Consider the following 25,278-nt stretch of genomic DNA (forward strand, 5'->3'; position numbering starts at 1 on the left):
AAGATATGCATATAGCTGGTTTTATAAAACAAAACAGAGTTCAACCTAGCAATGTGGAACAGCAAAGATTGTGTTGTCAGCAATCTTGAACATCACAGGCTTTATTTTTCTTCAACGTAAAGATCACCACTTTTGTAACACTCTCAAGTATCTGTTGACTAAAATTACCAAAATCCTGATTGTTAGAAAGCTTGAGTCTAAGGCAAACTCTTAGCTGTGCTTTATAGGAAGATCCTGATTACACAAACTCATGGCAAAATCCTGCACTGTCTTAATGATATGACTTTCAGAGGCATGTTTTTCATCAGGACAGAGGATGTATTTTTTCAGTATTTACTTGCACAGCTGAAATAGCACTTTTAAGCCTCTTCTACTGACCTTTGTTGACCAGAAGCATCCAGTGGGCTATCCCCTCAACTACCTGTCTTCTTTCCAGTGTTTTACAATTAAGAATAAAAGCAAAAATATTTAAATATAATGATGTACATTACCTGAGCATTTGCACCAGCAAGTGCCTGCAACATCTGGTGGACAAACTGTTGGTGACCAGGCTCAGCAGTTCCTGAAGCTGGACTTGTATTTTCAGTGGAAACAGAACTAGGTACAGTGGATGGTGTAGAAGTTCCACTGCTTCCCCCTCCACCCAAACCAGGATTAAACCTGTATAAATTACAGAAAAAGAAATATACCACTTGAATAATAAATACTAGTTTGTCTCTTCTCAATAATTAGTCGGTACAAATTCTGTGAAAGAGAGGATAACAATTTGAGTGATGTACTAAGAAAAAGCCCAGAGTTATCACTGTTTAGAACTGCACAGCAGACACATGTGACAGATTCTAAAAAAATTTGGTTAACCTAAAAAAGGCAAGAGGATGAATCGTTAATAAAGACTGTATAAAACTCTAAATCTAAAAAGAGTAACCAAAACAAGGGAAGACTTCCTGTCCAAATTTGTAAGATCAATGCTTACCCTGGTATAAGCCCTGGTGCTTCTGTTGCTAATGTCTGCAAGCCTTGCTGAATCTGTAGCAGAGCCTGCATTGCTCTGGGGTTTGACATAGCTGATAAGGTGTCAGGATTCTGCATCTAAGAGAAGGAGACAAACTTTTCAGTATATGTAGATGTTTCAAGGTAATTTTTATTGCTAGATGTCTCATAGAATGTGACATAATTTCAGAACTTGGCTTTTGATTTTGTAGTTGAATATTACAGGAAATCCTTCCGTTATTTTTCTTCTGTGCGAAACTTCCTTAGAAGGTGATGAATGAACTCTCTAGATGTAGAAAAGGTCTCTTGAACAAGAATTATACAAGAGAAGTATTTTTCATTACAGATTTCAATCTTTCAAAGGCTTCAACACTGTGTTAGTACATTATTTTAGAATTAGTCTCCTATATCATACTACTAGCAAGCAACAATGCTGAACATGATGAAACTTGACCAAAAAATACCTAAGAAAAAATACTAACTTCCTTTTTCCTAGCTGATTTCAGATCACAGCAATTTGGTTGTGACTATTTGTACATATCTCATCTGTATTGCTCTTACAGCCTGAAATGTAAACAAACATACTGGAAAATATACCAACAAACAAATGTATAATATTCAAGGGTCCTCTGTCAATTGTGACTTCTATTACAAATACGCTTTCACATCATCAAATAATTTAGAAGGCAAATCCTTTTTATTTCTGAAATGAAACATCCAAAAACCTAATTATTTTAGACACAAAACTAGTGGCATATGCTCACCTTTGCATAGAGATGCAACAGGTACATGAAAAGCAATGTTTCAGTTACAAATAACAGGTTTTGATAATCAGACCAAAGAGCAGATATGCTTACTAATCTGGGCAGCTTTCCCCTAGCAAAAGTTTCCCCAGGTTACTTTTGCTGAAAAATCACATTTGATTAATGTGGAAATCACAGATTAAGGTGAAACTTCCTCTACTGCAGAGCAGAACTGCAGCACAGGACATGAAGAACTCTGATCTGAGTGCCTAAAGAGACTTCAGAAGAGCAATTATTATTTTCCATTAATCTCCTGGACTTTTATCTTCATGATAGCTGAAAGTCAACAAATCAATGAATAGTATATGGAAAAAATTACTCAGATTTAAAGAGATAAACATTTTGGGGTCTCCAAATACAGCTGCTGCAACTACTTCATGAAAATATTTAAATCTTGACTTACAGTCTGATATCAGAAGCTGTCTTACATAAATGCTGGCCCAACTATTCTTAGAGCACTTAGGTGACCTGGATCTCATCTCTATTAATGTTATTAATTCCAGTAGCAGCCATTCTTCCCTAATTCTGCTGGGCAATTGCCCTTAATTGCAAAAGATGTCTTCCATTATGCAGATTCCATGGTTTCTGTCTCCCAATCCCATAATATAAACACAGGTAGATAAGCAAGAAAACATAAGTTGAAATATTACCAACATTCTGAGAATATCCAGCTATTTCTCCACACCTCACCTGCTAATCTGTTAATCAACTAACTTCAGACAGTGAATACAACAGAGAACTATTTGTGCAGATGAATTCTAAGGTGGTAATAACAGAAGGCGATACACAAAGGAAACAAGATATGATTCCTACTGTGCATTCATTAATTACCAATTATTCACAGATTTCAAAACATTAATGTACTGGCTCCTCAGCTACCACTGAGTCATTACAAAGCAGTGGCAATACAAAACACCACAGCCATTCATGTGGTTCAAACAATATAAACTATCTTCTGAACACTGAACATGCTACTGTAATTCATGTACGTGCTCATTATTTTACTCATAAAACCTCCTGCATGCAGCCAGATCTTGGAAACGCATATTTACAATGATTTGCAACGACTGCCTAATGACAGAACTCATGCAGTGGATTAGTTTTTTAATTCCTACAAAAATCTTGCTTGCTTCTATTTAGGAAACAAGTTCTACTACACACTGTGGCAACTAATAATAAGCAGATAATGTGGGCTGCAAACACAATGTTGGTATGGGCGGAAGATAATGGTGCAGCAATCTTTCCAGGAAAGACTTCAGAACCCACTTATTTTAAATTAGCTGATGACTTAGGTCTTTCAAGATATGCTCGAGGACCTCTTTTCAAAATATTTAATGCAGGTTTGAAGAGGCATGAGAAAAGCATACTGAAACTTTACCTAGCATTGTGAAAAGTACTATTCTTTTTAATTTCTGAAATAAATTTTGTCACAAACAGGTGTTTTCTGGCTGGTGTGCAGTAAGAGCATTTATTCCTTCTAAGCAAAGAAGCAAGAACAAATCTTAGTGGTTATGCTCGTCACAGACAACAGGTTTAACTTCTGAAAGAGATGGAGACATTAGCAAGAATATTATTAAGGGACAATCTAACTTAGTATCTAAAGCTAATGAGAATATATTACAGAATCTAGCTATTAGCCAAATCAAAAACAGGCACCAGTTTACCAAATATATTGCTCATTGACTTGAAGACCTTTATTAAGAGCTAGTATCTCATCTTACTTGCTGAAGGAAAGTTGGAAGTTGTTGTCTCATTTGTTCCTGAAGTTGAGGATTTCCAACAAATAAAGGATTATTCAACATCATCTATAGGACAAAAATATTTAACTTCAAAGATCAAGCAGTAAAAACCACTGGAGGTTTTAAAACAACTACGGATAATACAGTAATAGTCTATGAAAATTACCTCACAGAATAATAATCATCTATCTACTCCTTTGGCCAAAAATTTCTGGGGTGTATGTATTTTTGTTTGTTTGTTTTTTTGGTGGGGTTTTTTTCTGGGGGCTTTTTTTTTTTTTGGTTTTTTGTTTCACTTTTGCTTCATTGGTTCTTTTTTCTTTTAAGTGAATGGATTTCCAGATACAATAAGGCAGTCTTGCAAAGTATTACAAGAAAATACTTTTCTGTTCAGCCTCCACCACAAATCTAAGTAATAGCTTTGCTGTAAATATCACCTGAAGTCAAGGATATTTCCAAGTGAATATTTAACACAGAAGAGGTAATATTTTTTCAATGTCAGTTCAGAATCTGAGCCTCAATATTACCACTTTAAATAAAAATTCAAAGCACTTCTACAACACCATACATAAAATGGCATCTCTACTTTTACAGTGAGGCACAGGTCAAAAATAAGAAGTTAAAAACAGAGTAATATCTAGATAGGGCGCCAAGTCCCCTCCCTTCACTTCCCCCAACTAGAGAGGGTAGCTCTACCTTAATTCATAACGAAAGCACTTTTTTTGTCTGTTTCTAATGTTGGATCACAAGTTTACACAACCCCATGATGATTTCTGAAATATATCAGGCATGATATCCAACTACAAATTGAAGAAACTCAAGGCAACAAATTGTTGAAAGTAAGCAGCTAATAATTTCAGTAATTACTTAGGAATTAACACTAAAAATTAGCCCATTTGCCACAGGCAATTTTTGAGCTTTTGGGTTTTGTCTTTTTTTACTTTAATGTTGGGAATTTAGCTGACTAGAAAGACTGGAAAAGTACAAAACCGCGGCTAATTCCAAGTCCTGCACCTGTGTTGGTAGCGTGTCCTTGGGCCTGGCTGTAGTAGGATAACAAACAGTGAGAGAGATGTAACCCCTAAGGAATGAGGAAGAGTTCATGGCATAGTTTAACTAATAGATTGCTTGGCTTACAGAATATTCATAAGCTTATTATTTGCTGTATAAGTGTTTGATACTTTCTTCAATAAACTGGACCGGACCAGTTGGTGAACCAGCTGGTGTCCTGGTCCCCTTCCTATGACACTTTAATACCCACAATATATTACTATACTAAATGCAATTTACCTGTACTGCAAGATCCGGATTCTGGCTTAACGACTGCATCATGCTTCTCATGTAGGGTGCAGACAACATATTCTGCATAAGCTGTGGGTTTTCTGTTATCTGCTGTAATAAGCTCTGCATTCCTGGTGTATTGAACATACCAGCTTAAAGAAAAGGTAAAAGGCACGTTAGTAAGCATTCTGATTATCATCAGAGAAAGGAGACTATCTAAACCCAGAATATAACCACTTGGTTTTCATGAGTTTAAGACCCTGAAACTTACCTCAGTGCTGTTCTACTTACATAGACATATCTACCCTAAAAGTTAAGACAGACATTGTACCAAACACACATTCCCATCAACTATTCACATTATTACCTGTTTTTCCATTTGCCTTAGAACAGAAAAAATACTACAATTCATCTGCAGAATTGCTACCTTTGTTATTTTAAGTATAATTATCACTTAGATAAATTTTCCTATTTTTTTTATTTTTCTTCAGAGGACTTTAACAATAGTAAAATGTTCTACAAAAGTAAACAGCAATAAAAACTGAATCAAAAACTCTCTGTCTAATGAAAGAATAATTTCAATTTGCATGTATGTGCAAACATATACAGTTGCAGTAACAAACACACCTCCAAGCCCAGGTCCCAAATTTGGTCCAGTTGAGCTCTGTCCCGTTGTGCCTGAAGTGCTACTTTCGGGATTATTGCTGCCACTGCTCTCACCAGTAGTGCTAGTATTTGTTGTGGAAGTCTGTGAGCTGGACTGAGGAGCCCACGGATTTGGCAGAGGATCTCGATTTTCTGTACGAGATGGCTGATTGTCCCCTCCTGCTGATGTGTTGCTTACTAAAGACGCAAATGGGTTACCTCCAAACTACAAAGGAAAGCAAACACTTATCATTCTACAAATTTATAAATCATACATGAAAATAAATGTTTATGGCTTCTAATCAGTTATACTCACCAGTCTACAGTAATTAAAGGTAAATATTGTTAAAATACACTAACACTGAGAGATACTAGGACTCCCTCAAAAAATTAAATCACATTTCTTTTCAAAAAGTGTTGTTACTGCATTGTATTTTGATCAGAGTAAAATTGTGTCTTGCATACTGGTTTCTGAATTCAAAATCTTTTATTCTTCTCACCTTCAGTTTAAAATTACTAAACACACCTTTAAAAGGATTTTACCGAACCTCCGAATCTTAAGGCAGTGAATTAAAGGAATTAAAAATTAGGTAACAAACAAATCTATTAACTTTAAAATAGCTTCTCAATCACAAAAAATGATAGCTGTATTTCTTCAGGCTCAGAAGAACACGATTTTTAAAGGTCTTTCAAGAGTAAAAGGCTACATAACCTCAAGTTTCAAAAATTGTTTTGTCAAATAAACATCTGGACATTTTAATTACTTAAATTCTTTTATTAAATATTAAGTATTTCCTTTCTGTGTCGTTTGTAATCTTTTCTCACCTGTTCCTGTGCTGCATTCAGTATTGGCTCCTGGATGTCTGTGTACATACGCCGCAAGGCATTGTATCCCCCTGGTATACTTTCAAGGTTGCTCAAAGCTCGGTCCTGGTTTCTCATCATCTCCTGCATCATTGCAGGGTTTCTAGCAAGTTCTAGTGTCTAGAGAAGTGGAACGTTTAATCTGTATTAATAAGAAATCCATTCTAAAGTGAAAACGTCAGCATTTGGCAATATCTCAGTCATCCCTGTCTAACCCAGTTTAAAATTACGATTAGAGCTGAATCAACCTGTCGGCACAGTGTGAATCAACACAATTCAGTATTTAGCCAGCATTCTACCATAATTCTTACTGTTTCTAACATCACTACAGCAGGCAGCCTATAATATGAAATTTAAAATAAATACATAGAATTTCAAAAGCATCTATTAATCTCTTTGGGTTTGGGTACATTTTGCCATAAGAAACAACTTATCTATCTACTAATTTAAAAAGTATTTAGAAGTACCCACAGTGACACAATGAAAATATGCAGAATTTTGGAGAATTACAACTTATGGTAAAATTCCTGGCTAGACAACAGGTTTCAAGGGCAGACAGCCACATCCAGTTCTAGCCTCAGAAGACATGTATTCAGTGACTTTCAAAAACTATGCTGCAGATTTTCTGAAATATCAGTCTATTTTGGACATTAACAACAAGATATGTAGACACTGGTTGTCTATAGCAACCTTTTATGGATTTCGAGTAAGACTAAATACTTAAAGAATGTTCACACACTCCACTAAGTATGTCCAATTCTGGCTCTGTTGTTTACATAACAGCAGAATCACAAGCCATGAACTAATAGATCTTTTTACATACCTGTCTCATTATATCTGGATTATTCAGCATGTGACTGATTTCTGGATTTCTCTGTATCAGTTGCTGCATTTGAGGGTTAGCCATAATTAACTGCCTCATCAGGTCAGGATTTGAAAGCATGCTCTGAACAAATGGATTCTCCATTATCTGAACCATCATTTCCGGGTTGGACATAAGTTGTCGTTGCATCTGACTTTGCAGCTCCGAGAAGTTTGAACTATTTAAGCCCAGGCTACTCAGGCCTGCTAAACCTCCAAGGCCACCTTCAAGAGGATGAAAAAATGTGACTGACTATACTTCCAATCACATCCAGATATTTTCTAAATACAAAATACTTGAACATATCTCATACTTCAAAGTAACAAAAATGAATGGAAAATCCCATCTTTTTCAAGGCTGTTCAGGAGTTACTCACTTTATTTTAAAATAAAATTTGTTAAAATTCTAACAGCTTTTCTTCTCATTTTCCAAAGCCAAGATACAAGAAATGTTTGAGACTGGGGGCTTTAGGTCCATTTGCCTCCAGCAACATTTAACAACTGCATTTGTAGTAATCATTTATCTGTCTCCTCTTGGTTAAACTGTAACTAAGAGTGAATTCCCAATATGAGTAATATTTCCAATTCCACTTAAATGTAAAACCTGTGTTCCTCCTGGTAATAATGTACCAAGAGGAAATTATGTTTTGAATTTTTGTGCTTTGCTGAATCCAGATAAAAAGTTTCAGAAAGTACTAAACAGACCAACGAACAATTAAAACCCAAGAAATCATTTGCTTACTATAACTGGCTTTTCCAATTCTACTTCTTCCCCACTCCCAAATGCAAAAAAAAAGACAAAAAAGAATGAAACAAAACCCCACCACAACTATGGAAACAGATTATAATTTCTAAATCAACAGACTGCAGCGTCTTCATTCATAGAAGTGAAGACTCTTAATACTATTAGACTTGAAACCTGAGAAATAGTTAATTGAAAGATTAGCAGCACTTTTGTTGCTTTTATTGCAGATCTTGGCTTCATGTCACAGGTCCAAACTTCTATGATTCATCTGTATTCAGATAACAGGAATTCAGATGCACTTTAAGTAGTACAAAGACATTGGAAGGTATTTCATTACCCACAGTGCCAAATTAAAACATCAGAAGTACCTTACCACTGAAGCTGAAACAGTAAAAATCTTGTAGTGAAGTTTGTGGTGAAACAAACTTGGAACAGTTTATCCTGGGAGGTGATGGATGCCCCACCTCTGGAAACATTCAAGGTCAGGTTGATGGGGCTTTGAGGAACTTAATCTGCTTCAAGATGTCCCAGCTAATTGCACAAAGTTTAGAATAGATCACCTTAACAGGTATCCCCTCCAACCCAAACTATTTCATGATTCTCTGTAAAACTAATGAAACAACTCTGCTTTGATCAGAAACCTTCTACAGCCAATTGAGTATATAACTGTAATTAATTTTTTGGCTGACGTGTTTGTTTGGGTTTTGTTTTTCAAGTTTTGTCTACATTGTGATAAAGCTTTGGGCACAATTCGTGGAATCCAAGAGAAGATACCCACCATTCCACCTAACAAATATTCTTACCCAAGCCAAAGGGATTACTATTTGTTGATGCTGGTGTTGAAGTACTACTGCTTGATGTTGATGTGGTAGCAGTACTCCCAGAGGTGTTTGCCTGTTGAGCTGGGTGGTCTTGTGATCTAAAAAAGCAATTTCAAAACTTTATATAGAGTGTAACAAGTTATTTTAAGTAGTGCCATTTGTAGCTAAAGTATTTTACTTCAGAATCTTAAATTACATTTAGATTCTTGGTCATAACCCAGGGATAACTCCAGTTATCCCCACATGGTTTCCTGTAATAAATCTTTCTCAGACACCTGTTATGTCATCAGTTTTTCTGAACAGTAGTTTTATATAGTGAAAAAACAGATAGGTATCACTGTAGCTATTACCACCTTCTCATCCTACCCCATGACGCTTGCCAATTAATTGTTTTCTCTGTCCTTACCTTGCTTTAAGGATCCATGTCTTATTTCACTATACTCACATACTACTGATAACATGCCCACACCTTCAAGAAATAAAGCCTGACAAATTTAATGCAGAATTTATTTCATGCCACATCTCCAACACCATGCTTTATTGAATGTGAAATTCAGTTAATGTCACATTTGACTATAAGACAAATCTCAAACTCTCAAACCTTTAAGACTTCAAAAAAAGGCTGATAATAAAATCACATGACACTAAAGCCAGCATAATTTAGCACAGGCACTAAAGCCTGCCCAGGCTGTGTACTCATCACACTCTTCTACTGCAGGCAGAAAGACAAATGCTGCCATGCAGTAAAAGAGATGAAGGAATTGAGCTCGAATAAAGTTAACCTGACCTCTCTGTTCTAAAGAAAAGAGACTGCTTTGAAATCCAAATCAATTCTCCACTGTGGTTCAACAATCAATAAATGCCTATATTTGCAGTACTACAGAATAAAATACTTTTGACAACTACGAATTCAGACATCACAAAAAGATTTGAGAATTTGGCACTACACTAGACTCCATACTTCAGTCCACCTTGGAGGACCTTTCTCCTATAACATAACTCTGCACTTGCTCCGCTCAAGCAAACATCAGAAAAAAATCCCCAACCATACAAAAAAAAACCCAGAAAGATGCTTTAAAAGCATAGATTCTCCTGAGGTTTCTAAGAGTTCTTTAACTTAATTATCAGCAACTGCAAACTTTGAACACAAGATGACTATAACTGGCCAAGCAGCTGTAACTTGAATGAGAAAGATTATAGACTGTATACTGATTCTGATTCTCCTGCTAGAGATATTGAGTTTTCTTTTATCTAGAAAACATACACATCTTTCCTCCAAAAGCAAAGTAAAAAAAACAAGCATCAAATCCTATTTGTATTTTCAGCTGAGAAACTATTTTGAGAAGCAACTATGCTGCTTTATGTAATAGACATTAAAGGTTCTCAAAAGTGTGACAGAAAAGTAGGTGACACTGAAAGCTGAAGTACAGTAGTGCTCCCATGCAAACTGGAGCATATTCTTTCAAGATTAAGGTTCATGTGAGTTTCAAGCCTTTGAGCCTTCAGTCTTTCAGCTATATTCCTGTCAAGTGCGCATCGCCTTTTACACCCATTTTGCCATTATGTTTCCTCCAAGCACATGTGAACAAATGACACCTGTTGACCTAGAACTCTACTCAGAAATTCTATTTATCTTTGCTGCCTATTGCTAATCACTCACTGCTACTCTGACACTGTAGAAGATAGGTAACAAGAGTGCACTGAAAGTCTGTAGCAGTCTAGAAAATGTAGCACAGTAGAAAAAGTAATCTTTTTTTTAACAAGCATGTGGTTGGGATATATGAAGATTCCCATTTTGAAATTACAAATCTAATAACATAGTTTACAAGGGAAAAGATCACTTTCAGATCCAGTTTTGGAAAATAACTTTGACTTTTTCAGATACACAGCAGCAACAGTAACAGCAAGAATCAACAGAAAAGTAAATGGCAGAGCGTACCAAAGTACCTGGGAACAAATCAATCTTGATACTCAGGGCCAAAAATCAGCATGTTCCAGACCACACCGGCAGGGTCTAAATCTTGTCTTTCAAGACAAGCATAAAATATAGATATTTTAGCAAGAATACAACTGCGATATTTCAGGACAATGCTGACTGACATTCTCTCCAGCAGGTTTTACCATGTCTTTAGTTTATTCAAGTAAAGCTAGTAGGTGAAAACTTCAATGCATCATTTGAACACAGCACATGTACATGCAAAGGATCTGTAGTTCTTAGTTCACACTTCATTTTCCCAATGATTAAAACATTCTGCAGATAGCAGAAATACAGCCTTCTAAAATGATTCAAACAAAAGCAGGCATAAAAGCAGACATGGAGTGCAATGCTGATAAGACCCAAAAGCCACATGTTTGACATTTGCATTCCTGAGGGTTCCTCTGCTCAGAGGCAAAGTGCAAGAAGGCCCAAGAGGCAGGCAGGGGTGTATTTCAGTATATATAGCTACAGTAGGTCCAAACTATAAACTCTCTGAAGATTGTGCAAGTCAAAGCATCCTTCTAGTAGTACTCATGGAGCCTCTCTGTCATACTTAGGACTTTAGGCAAAAAAAGCAACAAAAAAAAATAGCAACAGCAGAATACTCACTCAGATGCAAAAAGAACAGAACTGCAGTATTGCCTAATACTGTATTCAAGACTGGCATGGCTTGTATCAGCCTAAATTTCAGGTGGAGGAGGCAAAGGGCAGGAAAGGGACACCTCTGACAGTACAAACATGTATTTTGACTCCAGGACGGAGAACATAATCCTTCCAGGGCATGAATATAGAACTGAAGGTATCAATTTGAAAAAGTACCTACATTGAATGTTAATGATACTAATTTCAACAAGAATTTGTATTTAATGCTAATGTTAGTAGCCAGCCTTGATGTCTTGGTAAGGCCTTAAAAGGGAAAGTCTACTTCTGTTCTCTCCTACACTTTATGCTCTTTCCTTCAACATAAGACATTTTCACATCAGAGGGGATCCTCACCATAAACAGAAAAGACCTAAGTAGAACAGAAGCAAAACCACTTTCACTCTAAAAGAATGAACATGTTATTGACTAATAGCAAACTGCTTTTGAGGGATCTATTGCTCTACTTGTTGGAAAGATTTTTGGGCACTTCACACAGCTTGAACAAAAAAAAAAGCTATATAAGAAAAACCAAAAAAAACCAAAAAAAAACCAAAGAAAAAGTAAAAGAAATGTATTTAAAAACATAAATGAAAATAAAATATGAGATAAATTTTAAAAAACAGTGTAATTTCATAACCTCACTGTTGTCCTGCAGCAGCTGAAACTAAGGAGCTGATTAAGGTGATTTAGTCAAATCTAGTTTTGCCCAACAGAAAGTTATTAATAATACAGAGCACTTAAACTTCTCTAGAGGTAAACAGAAGACCAGTTGTTATTAAGATTACCTGTTCTGTGTTTTGATAACCAGGTGAACAGTGAGTCCATCATGAATTCCATGCTGAGTCAAAGTATCTTGATCTTTTAAAATTTTTCCAGCAAATATCAACACAAGCTGATCAGTGTGGGATTTGAAACGTTTAGAGATTTCTTCCTTGAACTAAACAAAAAAAAATATTATACATTTATAAATTAAATACTGAACTGCAATTTTTAAAAATAATTTAAGAACAAGCCATTTTTTACATTTGCTATATTACCTCACTTGTACTGCATATGCTGTATTTCACAAACTAGAAATACTTTTGTTTCCTGAACTTCTTTCTGTCTATAAGATGGAAAATATTTCTTTGCCGTTCAGAAAAGGAAATCTGAAGAATTTAATATCTAGATCACTAGTTACACAAGTCGTGACAACGAAAATCTGATTTCTCTTGAAGACTACTGTGACTCCAATCAAGCATACATCCATGATGTAAATAAATACTAGTATATACAGTACTTAAACACACCCATATGTATATACATGGTAAAGTATGCATATAATTATATACTAGCAAGTACACATATACAAATGTGCATACCACTGAAGCCATCCATTGCTGAAGAACGGAAGACGCAATGCCATAAAGAGGATAAATCTGTCTAGACTTTTGCTTGAACTGAGCATACTCTCCCCTTAGATGTATTTTTGCTGCCTCCCTTCCACGTGTCAAAACTAACATTCCTTGCCACACAGACTAAAGTTATACTTTAGGTGGCTCTGCTTTCTCATTTAATGCATGACACGGCTACATAAAATGAAGTTACAGCCCAGGTCACAGTGAATAAACACATTTTTCATTCATTGAGAAATCATTGCCATACAAGACCTTTTACACAAGAGACTGCTTACTAAGTGTTTACTGTCAAAAACACCTTAAATAATAGATTAACTTCATACACTTTATTTTGTCTTTTTTCCTGAGGCAGAGGAAGAAAATCCTCTACACATATGAAAGACAGAATCCTAAGAACATTGTTGAAAATGAACATAAAGATCATCTAGTTTCAACTCCTCTGCCAAGGGCACGACACCTTTCCCTAGACTAGGTTACTCAAAGTCCAGTCTGGCTTTGAACGCTTCCTGCAATGGGGCATCCACACCTCTCTGGGCAACCTGTACCAGTCGTCTTCACAGTAAAGAATTTCTTCTTAATATTAAAGAGGGTAAAGTTATTACCCTCATATCTTCACTCCCTGCCCTCGTAAAAAGTCCCCCACCATCTTTCATGTAAGTCCCTTTTGGCAACTGAAAGGCAGTTCTAACATCTCCCTGGAGCTTCTTTTCTCCATGATGAACAAAAGTGTCTCAGCCTGTGTTGACAGGACATGGACTCCAGCCCTCTGATCATCTTGGTAGACTCCTCCCAGCTCACTCCAACAGGTCTACGTCTTCCTCTGCCAGGGTCCTCAGAGCTGGGTGCAGCACTCCAGGTGGAGTTTCAGCAGAACACAGCAGAGGGGCAGAATCCTCCTGGCTCTCCCTGCTGGCCATGCTTCTTTGGATGCAGCCTGGGATACAATCAACTTTCTGGGCTCTGAGAACACATTGCTTGGTCATGTCCAGCCTTTATCCACCAGCACCCCCAGGTCCTTCTCCTCAGGGCTGCTCCCAATCCAGCCTGCCTGTATTTGTATTTGGGATTGCCTCAAACCAAGTATAGGACCTTGCAATTGGCCCTGTTGAACTTTATGAGGTTCACATGAGCCCACCCCTCAAGCCTGGCAAGGATTGGCTTCCCTTTCCTCCATCACCTCATTCATCCCACACTGATTGGCACACATTGCTGGGGTGCACTCAATCCCAATGTCTTATGTTACTGACAAAGATGTTAAACAGTGCTTGCCTCTGTACCAATCCCTAAGGACACCACTCATCACTGGTCTCCTGATGGACAATGAGCCATTCACCACAACCCTTTAAATTCATTATTCACTCAGCAGTCCATCTGTCAAAAACATGGGTCTCCAGTTTAGAGACAAGTCATGTGGCACAGTGTCAAACACTCTACATATGTGCAGGCAGATGATAGCACTCACTTTTCCCTCATCTGTCACCACTGCAACACCATCACAGGCAACGATCACATTCATCCTTAGTGAAACTGTGTTGACTGTCACCAATCTTCTCCTTACCTTCCAGTTCCTTAGCATAATTTCCAGGAGGTTCCATTCCACGATCCTGCCAGGTACTGAGGTAAGACTGACCAGCCTGTAGCTCCCTGAGTCTTCCCAATTTCCCTTCCCAAAAATATATGGATGTTCTGTTTCACCTTTTCCAGTCTGTGGGAACTTCCACAGAGAACTGCTATAACTTTTGAAATATGATGGCTAGTGGCTTAACTACTTTCTTGCCCAGTTCCCTCAGGGCCCATGGATGTATCTCATCAGATCCCATGGGTCTTGAACCTGATCTTCTAGAGGGGATGGTTCTTAATTCTCCCAACCCCCGCTCTCACTAACTTTGACAGTGTGGCTGAAGGATTTGCCAGTGAAGGGAACAGGATGGGCACTGGAGAGTGGGTGCTGAGGCACTGTACTGTGCACCATTTGTTTCTCTTGCGTTTTACTCCTCTCTCTCTCTTGTTCATTACAATGATTATAGTTATTTTTGCTACTGTTATTTTAAATACTAAACTGTTCTTATATCAATCCCTGAGTTTTACTCTTTTTTTTTTCTTCTGATTCTCTTCCCCATTTCACTAGGCAGGAAGAAAGTGAGGAAGCAGTTGCATGATAATTGCTGGCTGGGTTTAAACCATGACAGATTATGATGATGGAAATTCAAGCAGTTCTAAAAAAAATAATTTTGGTGTTGTTTAGGTCTTCAGTTTGCACAACATAACTAAGTACCAGTATCTGTAAATTACAGTTAAAATACTTCATCCACTGGGGAAACCAAAAGCCGAAGGAGTTCAGCGTCACTGGCTGGAAATGATGAGCATTTCTATCAAATTCTCCTAATGCAGTGACTCATCCTTTTAATTATCATGTAACAATTCAACCAACAATGTCAGCTCATTTGCTTTATTGTTCTAAGTGCAAGTTTTACTTCATTGCAATAATACTACACCTTGTGGTACCACAAAGGTCATTCAGTCATATCTGGGCATAGAAAAGAATTCAAAGTTGTGAAAATAATGTTTCAACATACTTGAAACCTAGTGTGTTCATGGAAACTACTTCACTGTACTCCTCTAGTAACTGAATACAGTAAAAATAATGTAAAATCATGTCAATTTTTACATGATTATTACAAAAATACGTAGAGAGAAACACAGTGGGAATCAGACTAAAACACTGGACTAATGTCTACTCAGAGGCCTGGTTTTCCTAGGGAGAAAAGTAAAAAGCATCTTAACCAGAGTGAGCTGATTCAAGGTAACATTCTCCTCAAAGCATGGCAACTTGAAGATTTGGAATTAATTAGAACAAATTCAAAGCTTGTGTTGTTGAAGGACTTTGTCCAAATTGCCATTTTACCTCAAGCTAACTTGTTTACATAAATATTTTTTTTTTGCTTTGAAATACAAAAGCAGTATAGTTTTTCATGTTGAGAACACTCAGTGGCTTTTAGCAGCACACCAGCACTTCTTGTGTATACTTTCAATTCCATGCCAAATACCCTTATCTTCAGAGAACTTTAAAATAATCACCATTAACAAAAGTTGCCTTTTTTTGTTCACTGTTAAGACACACTCTGAAGCAATCTAGGACTTTCCGTACACCTGCTTGACTTGATTGCCTCTCAAGTTTTTTTCAAGGTACAGATGGACACCATAAAATGCTAATGTCCAGTGTTGAACAAAATGCATACTGTACCTGACAAAGTAAACACTTTGTCACCAAACAAAGCAAATATCTGAATGCACATGAAGTAGAACAGCTGACTAAACCAGATATTGTCTTGCACTGTCACTTTGCAGAGCAGATCCATAATTTAAACATTAACCTATTAACATCTGACAACCTGGCCTTGCAAGAACCTGGTAAAGTGTTATTCCAGGTAACGTGAAAGTATTAACATTCAAACTCTCCCTTGACATATTACAACCATATAATGTTTGAAAAGCTTCTGTTGACTCATTTTATGATATCAAAACCAGTAACTGTAATAATCTTATTATCCACTCACAAAACAAAGTGTTGTGATAAAGTAATAAAAAGAAGAAAACAAATCAATTAAAAAATACTTTCCCAAATTCTCTCAACCTCAGCTTAGTAAGTCATATTTAAAAATTAAATTACAGTAGCAACCTGGAAGAGGTCTTAGGCAATTAACATCCAATTAACATCTGTTTTTTTAAAAGAAAGCAGGTCCCTAAAAACTTCAACTACTTTGAAAATATTAAGCTACAATTTTATCTAGAGGACTGTAAAAAAAAGTAAGGTTGCCGACCAACTCCCTGCACAGACAGGAAACTCCTTTTTGAACACAACAGAAGAGGCCATGGAAGCAAATGCTTGTACATAGAAGGCTGAACTGCAGTTTTCATTCTCAGCAGTCTCTCAAATAGTTCTACAGCAAAGAAAGATTTTGGAACAGCATTACTTTCTTTGGCACTGCTGTTTCAAAACACACCCATAATATTTAAACTTTCAACTGTCTTTCCTAACAACAGTTAGTTACATGCACAGATAAGCATATTGACTCAACTCCAGTCTGTTTTATACCCACACTGAGCAGTCTCAGAAGTAAACTTTTATGAGCTACAGCTTTCTTTTATACAACAGAATTAATGGTTACAGGTCGTCTTGACCCAAGAAGTAAGGAACCAAACACACTCATGGCCACAGCTGATAGCTGTGGTTTCCTTTTGGGATGAATCATGACCTGGACATCTTACGACTGACTTAAAGTGAGTCAGTAAAAACAGGGTTTCATTGTACAACTCTAGGACACTATACAGGAAGGAAGACAAGAATTCATCATTTCAAGCAGGAATACAAGCACTTTTGGCCCACAACAGATAAAGTATAGATAAAAAGAATGCACAAACTAAGGCTTCTATGTAAGAGTACTGTCCTTCATGTCTTAATGGAGTTACTATCTTATGGTAGCTTTGCCAATGACCCATGCTAGTTTCATAATAAAATTATTTCCTCAAATGCCTGCGATCAAATCAAACTCACAGAAAAACCACATTTCAAAACACAAAGTCAGATTCTTGATGAGCTTAAAAGGCTAGCAGCCCATAAAGGGCAAACTGCAGCAGCACATGGTAGTGTAAAGTTCTACCCATTTCTATTCCCTTCAGGGATTCTTCAACAAGCCACTACCAATTCTCCAAGCCTTTGTTGGAGAAGCAACGCTTCTCCCCTAAAAGCACTTGGCAATCTACTCTCTCCCTGTTTGTTATGTACCTGGTCACTGGCAAAGCAACACAAATTGAAAATAAGCACTGTCTTGGCTCAGGCCAAGAAAGGGTTCATGCGGAAACCCAGGGCACCAGGAATATTTCTCTGTCTGCTCTGGGGTGCCCTGACCTCCAGGGGAGTGCTGACTTTGACCCTCATTCATGGAGGAAGTTTCCTACACTTCAAGATTGACTAGAATTCACAGAAGTGTGAAATAGATTACAGAGAGTAGTGTAGGTGTATCACTTGGTGAGAAATTTAGGGTTTGGGATTTTTAGCATGTTGTGGATGGAAGCAAGATGGAGGGCACAGGGCATCATCCTGGGTTTCTTCTTCTTCTTCTTCCTCCTTCTTTGTGGGTTTGGGTGGCATTTTGTAATTGGGCAGACACATCTGCATTGTGGGCTCTGTGAGTTCAGTTATTGGGTTAAAAGGGAAAATAATCTAGTGTCAGTTCTTAACTGGATAGTTTAGTCTTAAAAGATCTTGGAACAAGAGATTGTTAGCCGTTTTGTGCCTGCTAATGAAAAGCTGCCCAAGTCACAGTAGTGAGACTGTTTCACTGATAAGAAATAAACACTTGAGTCTGAACATGATCTACCATCTCAAGTGCCTTCAATCCAGACCCAGAGAAAGCAATAGCTGGTACCACCAGAGATTAATTTTTGCAGAAGCCAGGAGGGGGCATGGCTTGGACCTGGAGGTTATTTTATACCACCCCTTGTCATTGACAGCAGCTGGGGAAATGGAATCTCTTCCAGGGAAAAGGGGTTCCTTCTAGTCAAGAAAACATGATGGAGGGAGATGTCCAGTATTGTCAGTTATCAAGGGAGTTTTTTCGTGTCAATCACTGACTTTCTTGCACCCTTTGTCATTAGTATTGTTGCTGTTAATATTTGTTTTCTTATCTCATTGCTGTTTCCAGTAAATTGTTCTTATCTCGGCCTGTGATCTTGACCTTTTGTGCTTCCAACTCTCCTCTGCAGCATGTCTTGGGTTGACTGACAAGTTAAGAAGAGTGAAAAGAGAAAAAAGTTTTGTAAGTTACAGGACACTAAGATTCAACTTAACTCATTGAGGTTTTTGTGCTGCGTTAAAATAGAAAATGCTTCAAATCCTCTTTTCAGTGTTATTTTCGTCTTGAAAACTCTCAACTGTATTCTACAACTCAACTAATTTATACAACATTCAACATTATTTAACAAATAAAGCACTCAGGCTCAGGGGGGAGAGGGAAAAGAAAAGGTGATACGGGGGGATAGAGAGAGAGAGAGAGAGAGAGAGAGAGGCAGTGTGGTTTGGGAAGTATCAGTGGGGTCACTGAGTTAGGAAGTAATGTTCCTAAAAAACAACTGTTTTTTAGAAAAAAACACTGTTTAGGAAGAGCCAAAATCAAGAGTATTATGTTACCAAGATTATTCTTGCACTTAATACAAAACACAGCACCATATCAACTACTAAGAAGATGAACTCTATTGCAGTCAAAACCAGAACACCATGTAACCATATCTTCCAAATTCTTAAGATTTTACCCTAACTTTACTCCCAGACAATGACCCTTTTAACAGAGACAAGGTTTATAGTCACTTATTGAAATACTGATTGGTTTTCCAAATCTTTACATCACACTTTTACCACAGCTAATTATTCATTAAGGTTTTCTATGCTGTTGGCAATTTTGAACTGTACACATGGCAATTTTTTAAAACTGTGTGACATCCCTGACTGAGGGTGAAGGATTTTAGCAAAAGAAACTCACAGGACAAATGCATCTGACATAGATAACACTTTTTAAAAAATAATTTAAAATATAAATGTCTTAGTATTATGCAGAGAGGTATCTACACAAAAGACACTTCAACTACTACTTAAATAGGTTTTCTTATTTTACTCTGTTTGCCAGTCATTTATCAGAAAACACCTGTTGAGTACTATGGCCACTGATGCCTCTGAGTTACATCTAACTAAGCCAACAGAAGTCAACATACTTTTACTTCGGAAGGTTACTTTATAAAATAATCACCTACCATTGCTCTAAAACAATTTTCATATCACAAAATGAGGGGAAAAAAAACCCAGGTTAATAAATAAGTATAATGAGAGTATATCATGACACAGACTCCATATCCATAAAAAAATCACAGAGATGTGTTACAATGCACTGAAACACCAGACGATGGAAAACCTAACACTAAATGCTTAGTGTATTCAAGTGCCTTGAGACACCTGAGAAAGAACAGAAACCTGAATCACAATCCTGGAAACAAAAAACAGACTGGATTCCATTATATAGTTTCAACCTATTTGGTTTACAGCATTCAGTAATCCCTGGATTACAGAAAACCAGTGAAACAGAATGGGATCATGTTAAAAGAATTGTTCCTATAAAGTAGTTTCTTAAAAGGGAAAACATTACATAAAATACTAAAAGCATATGCAAACCAGGAAAGATGCTCCACTACCAAACTGTCCAAAGCTTTAACAACTTAACATTTACACCTGTATGATCTGTATGAGGCAGAACACTACCAGTTTGGGATTATGAGATCCAGGCACAAAAATAAAATCCTGGATTTATGGATTTAAATTTTCAACCATAAACAGTACTGTAATTGCAATCAAAAATTTAGAAGCTCTCCACTTGACAAAAATCAGTAGTCTCAACACAATGGATACATGTAAACTTAAAGTTAAGCAACTCAGGGATTTTTATCTGTAGTTTAGTCTAGTGCAGAAAGCACATTTGTGTTCACCTACTTTAGAAAACACACTAGAAACTGTCAAATATACTGTTACTGAAAACTGTATTCCACACTGAAGAGATATTGTATTTAAAGGCTGAAGCTAAACAAAAAGAGGTGAAAAAAACCCAAATCCTGCAAAAGGATCTAATCTGTTTTCCATGTAGCTAAAATCAATTTCACTAACTCTTCCTGAAGGGCATTGCTCTGAAATTTTCATATAATCAAAGGACTGGCAATCATTCTCTGCAACAACTGTAAGCTTCTGAAATTATTAGCACAGATTACTGTATCCACTTGTTGGCCCAGAAGTTAATAACATACAGCTAGACACATTACTCTGTCTCAGAGTTGGAATGCTCACAGAATGGACAACTCAGTATCTTTCAGTGTGCTACACACACACAGACAGTAATTCTGGACCAGTTATAATAAACCCACAAATACAGCAGATCTCAACACTAGGCACTAAAACAGCATCAAGAAGCATCAGCAAGCTTTAACTCTTCTGAAACTCCCTTATTCTAAATGATGAAGGTAAAAAAGCTAGTTTTCCATGTAACCGGTGTCAACACCTCAATACTCAAACAATTCAAGTCACCCACTAAGACTTGAGTCGCTCCTAAAATGAGTACACTTTTTCTTTGTATACAGGCATTACCAAACACATTAAGACAACTCTGCTAAGCAAGAAATTGCAAAGACTGTACTGTCATGAACTCAGAAAATAAACTGAAGGAAGAAAACACAAGACAAGAGACAAACCATTTTAGTGAGCCGGAGTATCAGCACTGTCAGGGTCAGCTAGTCAACATATTTTACCCATCATGTATTCATTAAGTCTCTGCTCTGAGAAAGATCAGTATCATACCCAGTCAAGAATGCAAACATTTGGTCCTTCTCCTAATACTGAGCCAACCTGTACTAAGCACAATCAAATAAATTTCAAAGAAAAGACAGACAGACACCAATGTAAATCAACTGATCTTCCAGAGTAGCTTTGTACTTAGTTTGTTTTCCATACCAACCTGTATACTCACTGTTCTAGCTGCACGACACAGGATCACAGTAACAAATCTATTCTACTGAAGTCTTCCAATACAGGAAAAAATCTTGACAGAAAAGTTGCAGACATGGTTTACATTAATGGGGCAACATAAAATTTAATTTTTTTTACCCTTAAATTTGGCCCTGATGACACAAAATATTTTCCTAGAAAATCTGGGGTTTATGTTCTAGCAGTATTCTGAAATGACCATAAAGAAATAAACAACTCAATTCTTTAAGTTCTAATGTTAGCTATAGAAATATACTGAGGGAGTTATTTTTGCTGGGGGGTTTTTTTGGGTTTTTTTTCAGCCAACAAGTTATTGGCCCATCTATCTCAACTGTACAAAACACTTGCTGATAACAGACGCATTTGAACAGATGTGCAACTTGCCTGGTATTTGAGATTAACCTATTTTCAAGGCCAGTTCTAGAAACATTGCATCTACTGTTGATGCTTATTACTATCAACAGCTCGCTTTTGCAGTTAAAGAGAAAAGCCAATATTAGTCACACTACAGGGACAGCGCATTTTTAGTGCTGTTACACTGCCTGGGACTTCAATCCAATGGTCAACCCAGCAGGGCAATCTTACTTCACAAGAACCAATTTATAACTGCAGATCTAATATTTTAACAACAGTTCCAACAGAGACAACACTCACAGTTTAAGATATCTGTAGACAACAAAGACATCTGAAGCAGTGTCCTATGTTAATTCCTTAAACTTGCATAACTGCTTTCAGTAAAAATTCATGCTCTTGATAGGCTGTACAACCATTTCAGTTTATGACTACTGTTTATTTGAAAACGTGGCAGCTCCACCAGTATTCAAATAAGAAACAAACTGTTAAAAGTCAAATGTATTACAAAATTCACAGCCAGAGTAAATCTGTTTATTATTTCCAAAGGACCCAACTAACAGCTGACTGCTTTACAGGACAAGCACAATCCTCAGGTTAGATTCAGTTTATTAATCTCTTTTTTGAAATATCCTAACAAAACAAAAGCCCCAAAACTGCAAAGACTTTTACAAAAACTACATTGAAGCTGCTCACAAATCTATGGAGAACAGAGAAATGAAAAGCACCCCTTTCAGACTGAGATTGCTGGGAAAGCAGTGGACAACATTAAAAAGCAAACACAGACATTTTACTTTTGGGAGAAATGCCTAGATCAAGCTTGCAGAGAGAGTAACTCACAGCACACAACATTGCGGCTGCCAAAAGACTAGAGAAGAAAAGAAAGCGGCTTCAATGCATTGGCAGGTGGAGAAAACCACAATGAAACTCAGGTCTGGGACACTTCTAGCCCAAACACTGATGTATGAAAGGAAAAAAACAAACAAACAAACAAAAAAACCCACAAAACGAAACTGAATGTAGATTAGACTTAAGGACAAAAAAAGACTGAAAGTGAGATAACAACCACCAAAATCAGTCAGCTCAACAGGACAACTCTCAGCTAGAAAATGAGAGAAGAGAAGGCTTTGGGGTGACCTAACTGTGGCCTTCCAGTACCTGAAGGGAACTTGCAGGAAGGATGAGGCAAGACTGTTTGCAAGAACGTGTGCTGACAGGACAAAGGGCAATAGCTTCATAGTGAAAGAGAGTGGGTTTAGATTAGCAATTACGAAAAAATTCTTTTCTGTGGGGGTGGTGAGGCACTGGAACAGACTGCCCAGAGAAGCTGTGGATGGCCCATCCCTCGAAGTGTTCCAAGCCAGGTTAAACGGGGCTTTGAGCAACCTGGTCCAGCTGAAGGTGTCCCTGCCTACGACAGGGGAGCTGGAAGATTGTTGATGTGACTTCACGAATGAGCTACATGCCTCTTCCGAGCCGGCTCTCGGCAGCGCAGCAGAGAAGTCGGTGAGGAGGGTACGAGGTGGCACATTTCTTCACTACCCCCTCCCAGCAGTCCTCTCGTGGGCCGGGATCGGCGCCGGTTCTCGCCCAACAGCGCCCGGCGCGACCCGGGCGAGCCAAAGCTGCTTTGTCACCGGGCAGGGCCCTCGCCCCGCGCTGCCGGAGGCGGGAGCCGCGAGCCGGCGCTCCCCTGCCGGGCGGCGCTGCGCTCGGCCCCGGCCCCAGCGCGGCCCCGCCGGCCCCCTCAGCCCGCTCGGCCGCCCCTCACCTGCCGGATGCTGCTGGTCTCGGAAACCGCGAACTCCTCCTTCTCCTTGGGAGTCTTCACCGTAACTTTGATGATGCGCGGCTCGGAGACACCGGCGGAGTCGCGGGTGGGGGAACCGGGGGAGCCAGAGGGGCCCCCCGCGGGCCCCTCCGCTCTGTCCGACATTGCCGTGTGCGGGCGGGGCGGGTCAAGGCAAGGCAGGGCAGGGCAGGGCAGGGGGCCTGACTGCTGGCAGTCGGCTCCCGGCGGCTCCAGCCGAGCGCTCGCGCCGCGCCGCGCCCGCGACACCGGAAACGGCTCGGCCCGGCCGCCGCGCGCCGTGATGACGCAGCGCAACGGGGAAGGTACTAGAAAGGGGCACCGCCCGTGCGCGCGGCCCGCCCCGCGCGCGCCGCCGAGGGCCGAGTGTGGCGGCGGGGCCCGGGCCCGGTCCGCGTGACCCGGAGCGGAGCCTTCCCGCCGCCCGTCTGGCTTTGGGCTGTCCCGTCCCTGCCCTTCCGCCATGGCCGGCCTCCATGGACCTCCCTCTGTGAGGCACCGCTGGAGTGCCGTGTCCCGTTGTGGGCTCCTCAGTACAAGAGAGACAAGGAGCTCCTGGAGAGGGTCCAGCAGACGGTCACAAAGATAATTTGGGGTTTGAAACATCTCTTATATGAGGGGAGACTGCAGGAACTGAGCCTGTTTTGTCTGGAGAAGCCTGAGGGGATTCATCAACACATGTAAATATCCCAAAGGTGGGTGCCAAGAGGATGGTGCCAGATTCTTCCGTGACTGGATGAGCCATGGCCATAAACTAAAACACAGGAAATTCCACTTCAGCATGGGAAAGAACTTTACATTTAGGGTGTCAGCTGGAGTAGGCTGCCCAGGAAGGTCATGGGTTCTCCCTCTCTTGAGGCATTCAAAGCCTGTCTGGACATGTTCCTGTGTCACCTGCTCCAGCTGACCCTGCCTTGGCAGAGGGATGATGATTTCCAGATGTCTGTGCAGAAAGTCACCAGTTCCCCAGCTAGGGTCTGGGAGTGCAGGTGCTGGCCATGCAACTGTGGTTTGCTGGAGCTCCCGTCCATAAGACATGAGGTGTTACAGAGGCCTCTAGTGAGATGCAGGGGTTTGGTGTTGGAAAATGCAAGAAGACTAACTTGGCATAGTTTGTGAACGTACATCAATGAAACAATTCAGTACCTGTTGCTTTTAAGTTAGTTGGCCCCAGCTAAAGAGTAATAAATACTAGACGTTTACTACATTAAAGGTATTGCTACAGTAGCATTCCATAGCAGGAAATCACATCTTCGTCAAACTTGGACCAAAAAAACCTCAAACACAACTTAAAACTGCATTGCCAAATTAGGCATTCTCCCAAAATATTCTTGCCTCTCAGGAAATTCAAGATGTCTTTTCCTGTTTTGGTGTAAAGTATGCATGTGGCTGAACTGTAGAATCAAATGTCCTTTTTTGCTTGGATGAGAACAGATGTTTCCCACAGTATTCTGAATCACAAGATGATTTCCTGGTTCCGTCTCCTCTTGGGATAACCTCTCAACACCCTTTGTGGATTGGTTCAGCTAGTACTAAAAAAAAGTGTAACACAGCATGGCAGGCTCCAAAACATTTAACATTTTTACTAAAGTAATTGAACACCTGCTAAGAGACCTTAAAATAGGAATACCAGAGATTGGCTGAAGGGAATTCCAGGTTTTGCCTGATCTAGAGCTTTTGTTTGTTGCAGATGAGGATGATTCCAGGCATATTCAAGTACTAAGCCTTTCTTTAGTCGCACATGTTCCCTTGCCCATTGGTTGTGACGCTGCA

General features: G+C 38.9%; 1 protein-coding gene across 4 annotated transcripts in view; it reads right to left on the minus strand.

Annotated features, from left to right (window-relative positions):
- Positions 1-23,985, minus strand: part of UBQLN1 (ubiquilin 1) — a 25,575-nt gene extending 1,590 nt beyond the window's left edge. For 2 of the 4 annotated variants that reach the window (XM_005489796.4, XM_005489795.4), the window contains exons 1-10: positions 23,467-23,985; positions 12,155-12,306; positions 8,732-8,847; positions 7,146-7,408; positions 6,284-6,442; positions 5,441-5,684; positions 4,823-4,965; positions 3,515-3,598; positions 974-1,089; positions 492-660 (exon numbers count right to left, since the gene is read on the minus strand). In XM_005489796.4, coding sequence (XP_005489853.2) covers positions 492-660; positions 974-1,089; positions 3,515-3,598; positions 4,823-4,965; positions 5,441-5,684; positions 6,284-6,442; positions 7,146-7,408; positions 8,732-8,847; positions 12,155-12,306; positions 23,467-23,970 — 1,950 coding nt within the window. In that variant the 5' untranslated portion in view covers positions 23,971-23,985. The remainder of the gene's footprint in view (positions 1-491; positions 661-973; positions 1,090-3,514; positions 3,599-4,822; positions 4,966-5,440; positions 5,685-6,283; positions 6,443-7,145; positions 7,409-8,731; positions 8,848-12,154; positions 12,307-23,466) is intronic. The other 2 variants (XM_014269040.3, XM_014269039.3) reach the window with 1 other exon arrangement.
- Between the last annotated feature and the right edge of the window lie 1,293 nt (positions 23,986-25,278).

The sequence above is a fragment of the Zonotrichia albicollis genome, chromosome Z (genome assembly GCF_047830755.1).
Source record: "Zonotrichia albicollis isolate bZonAlb1 chromosome Z, bZonAlb1.hap1, whole genome shotgun sequence".
Taxonomy (NCBI): domain Eukaryota; kingdom Metazoa; phylum Chordata; class Aves; order Passeriformes; family Passerellidae; genus Zonotrichia; species Zonotrichia albicollis.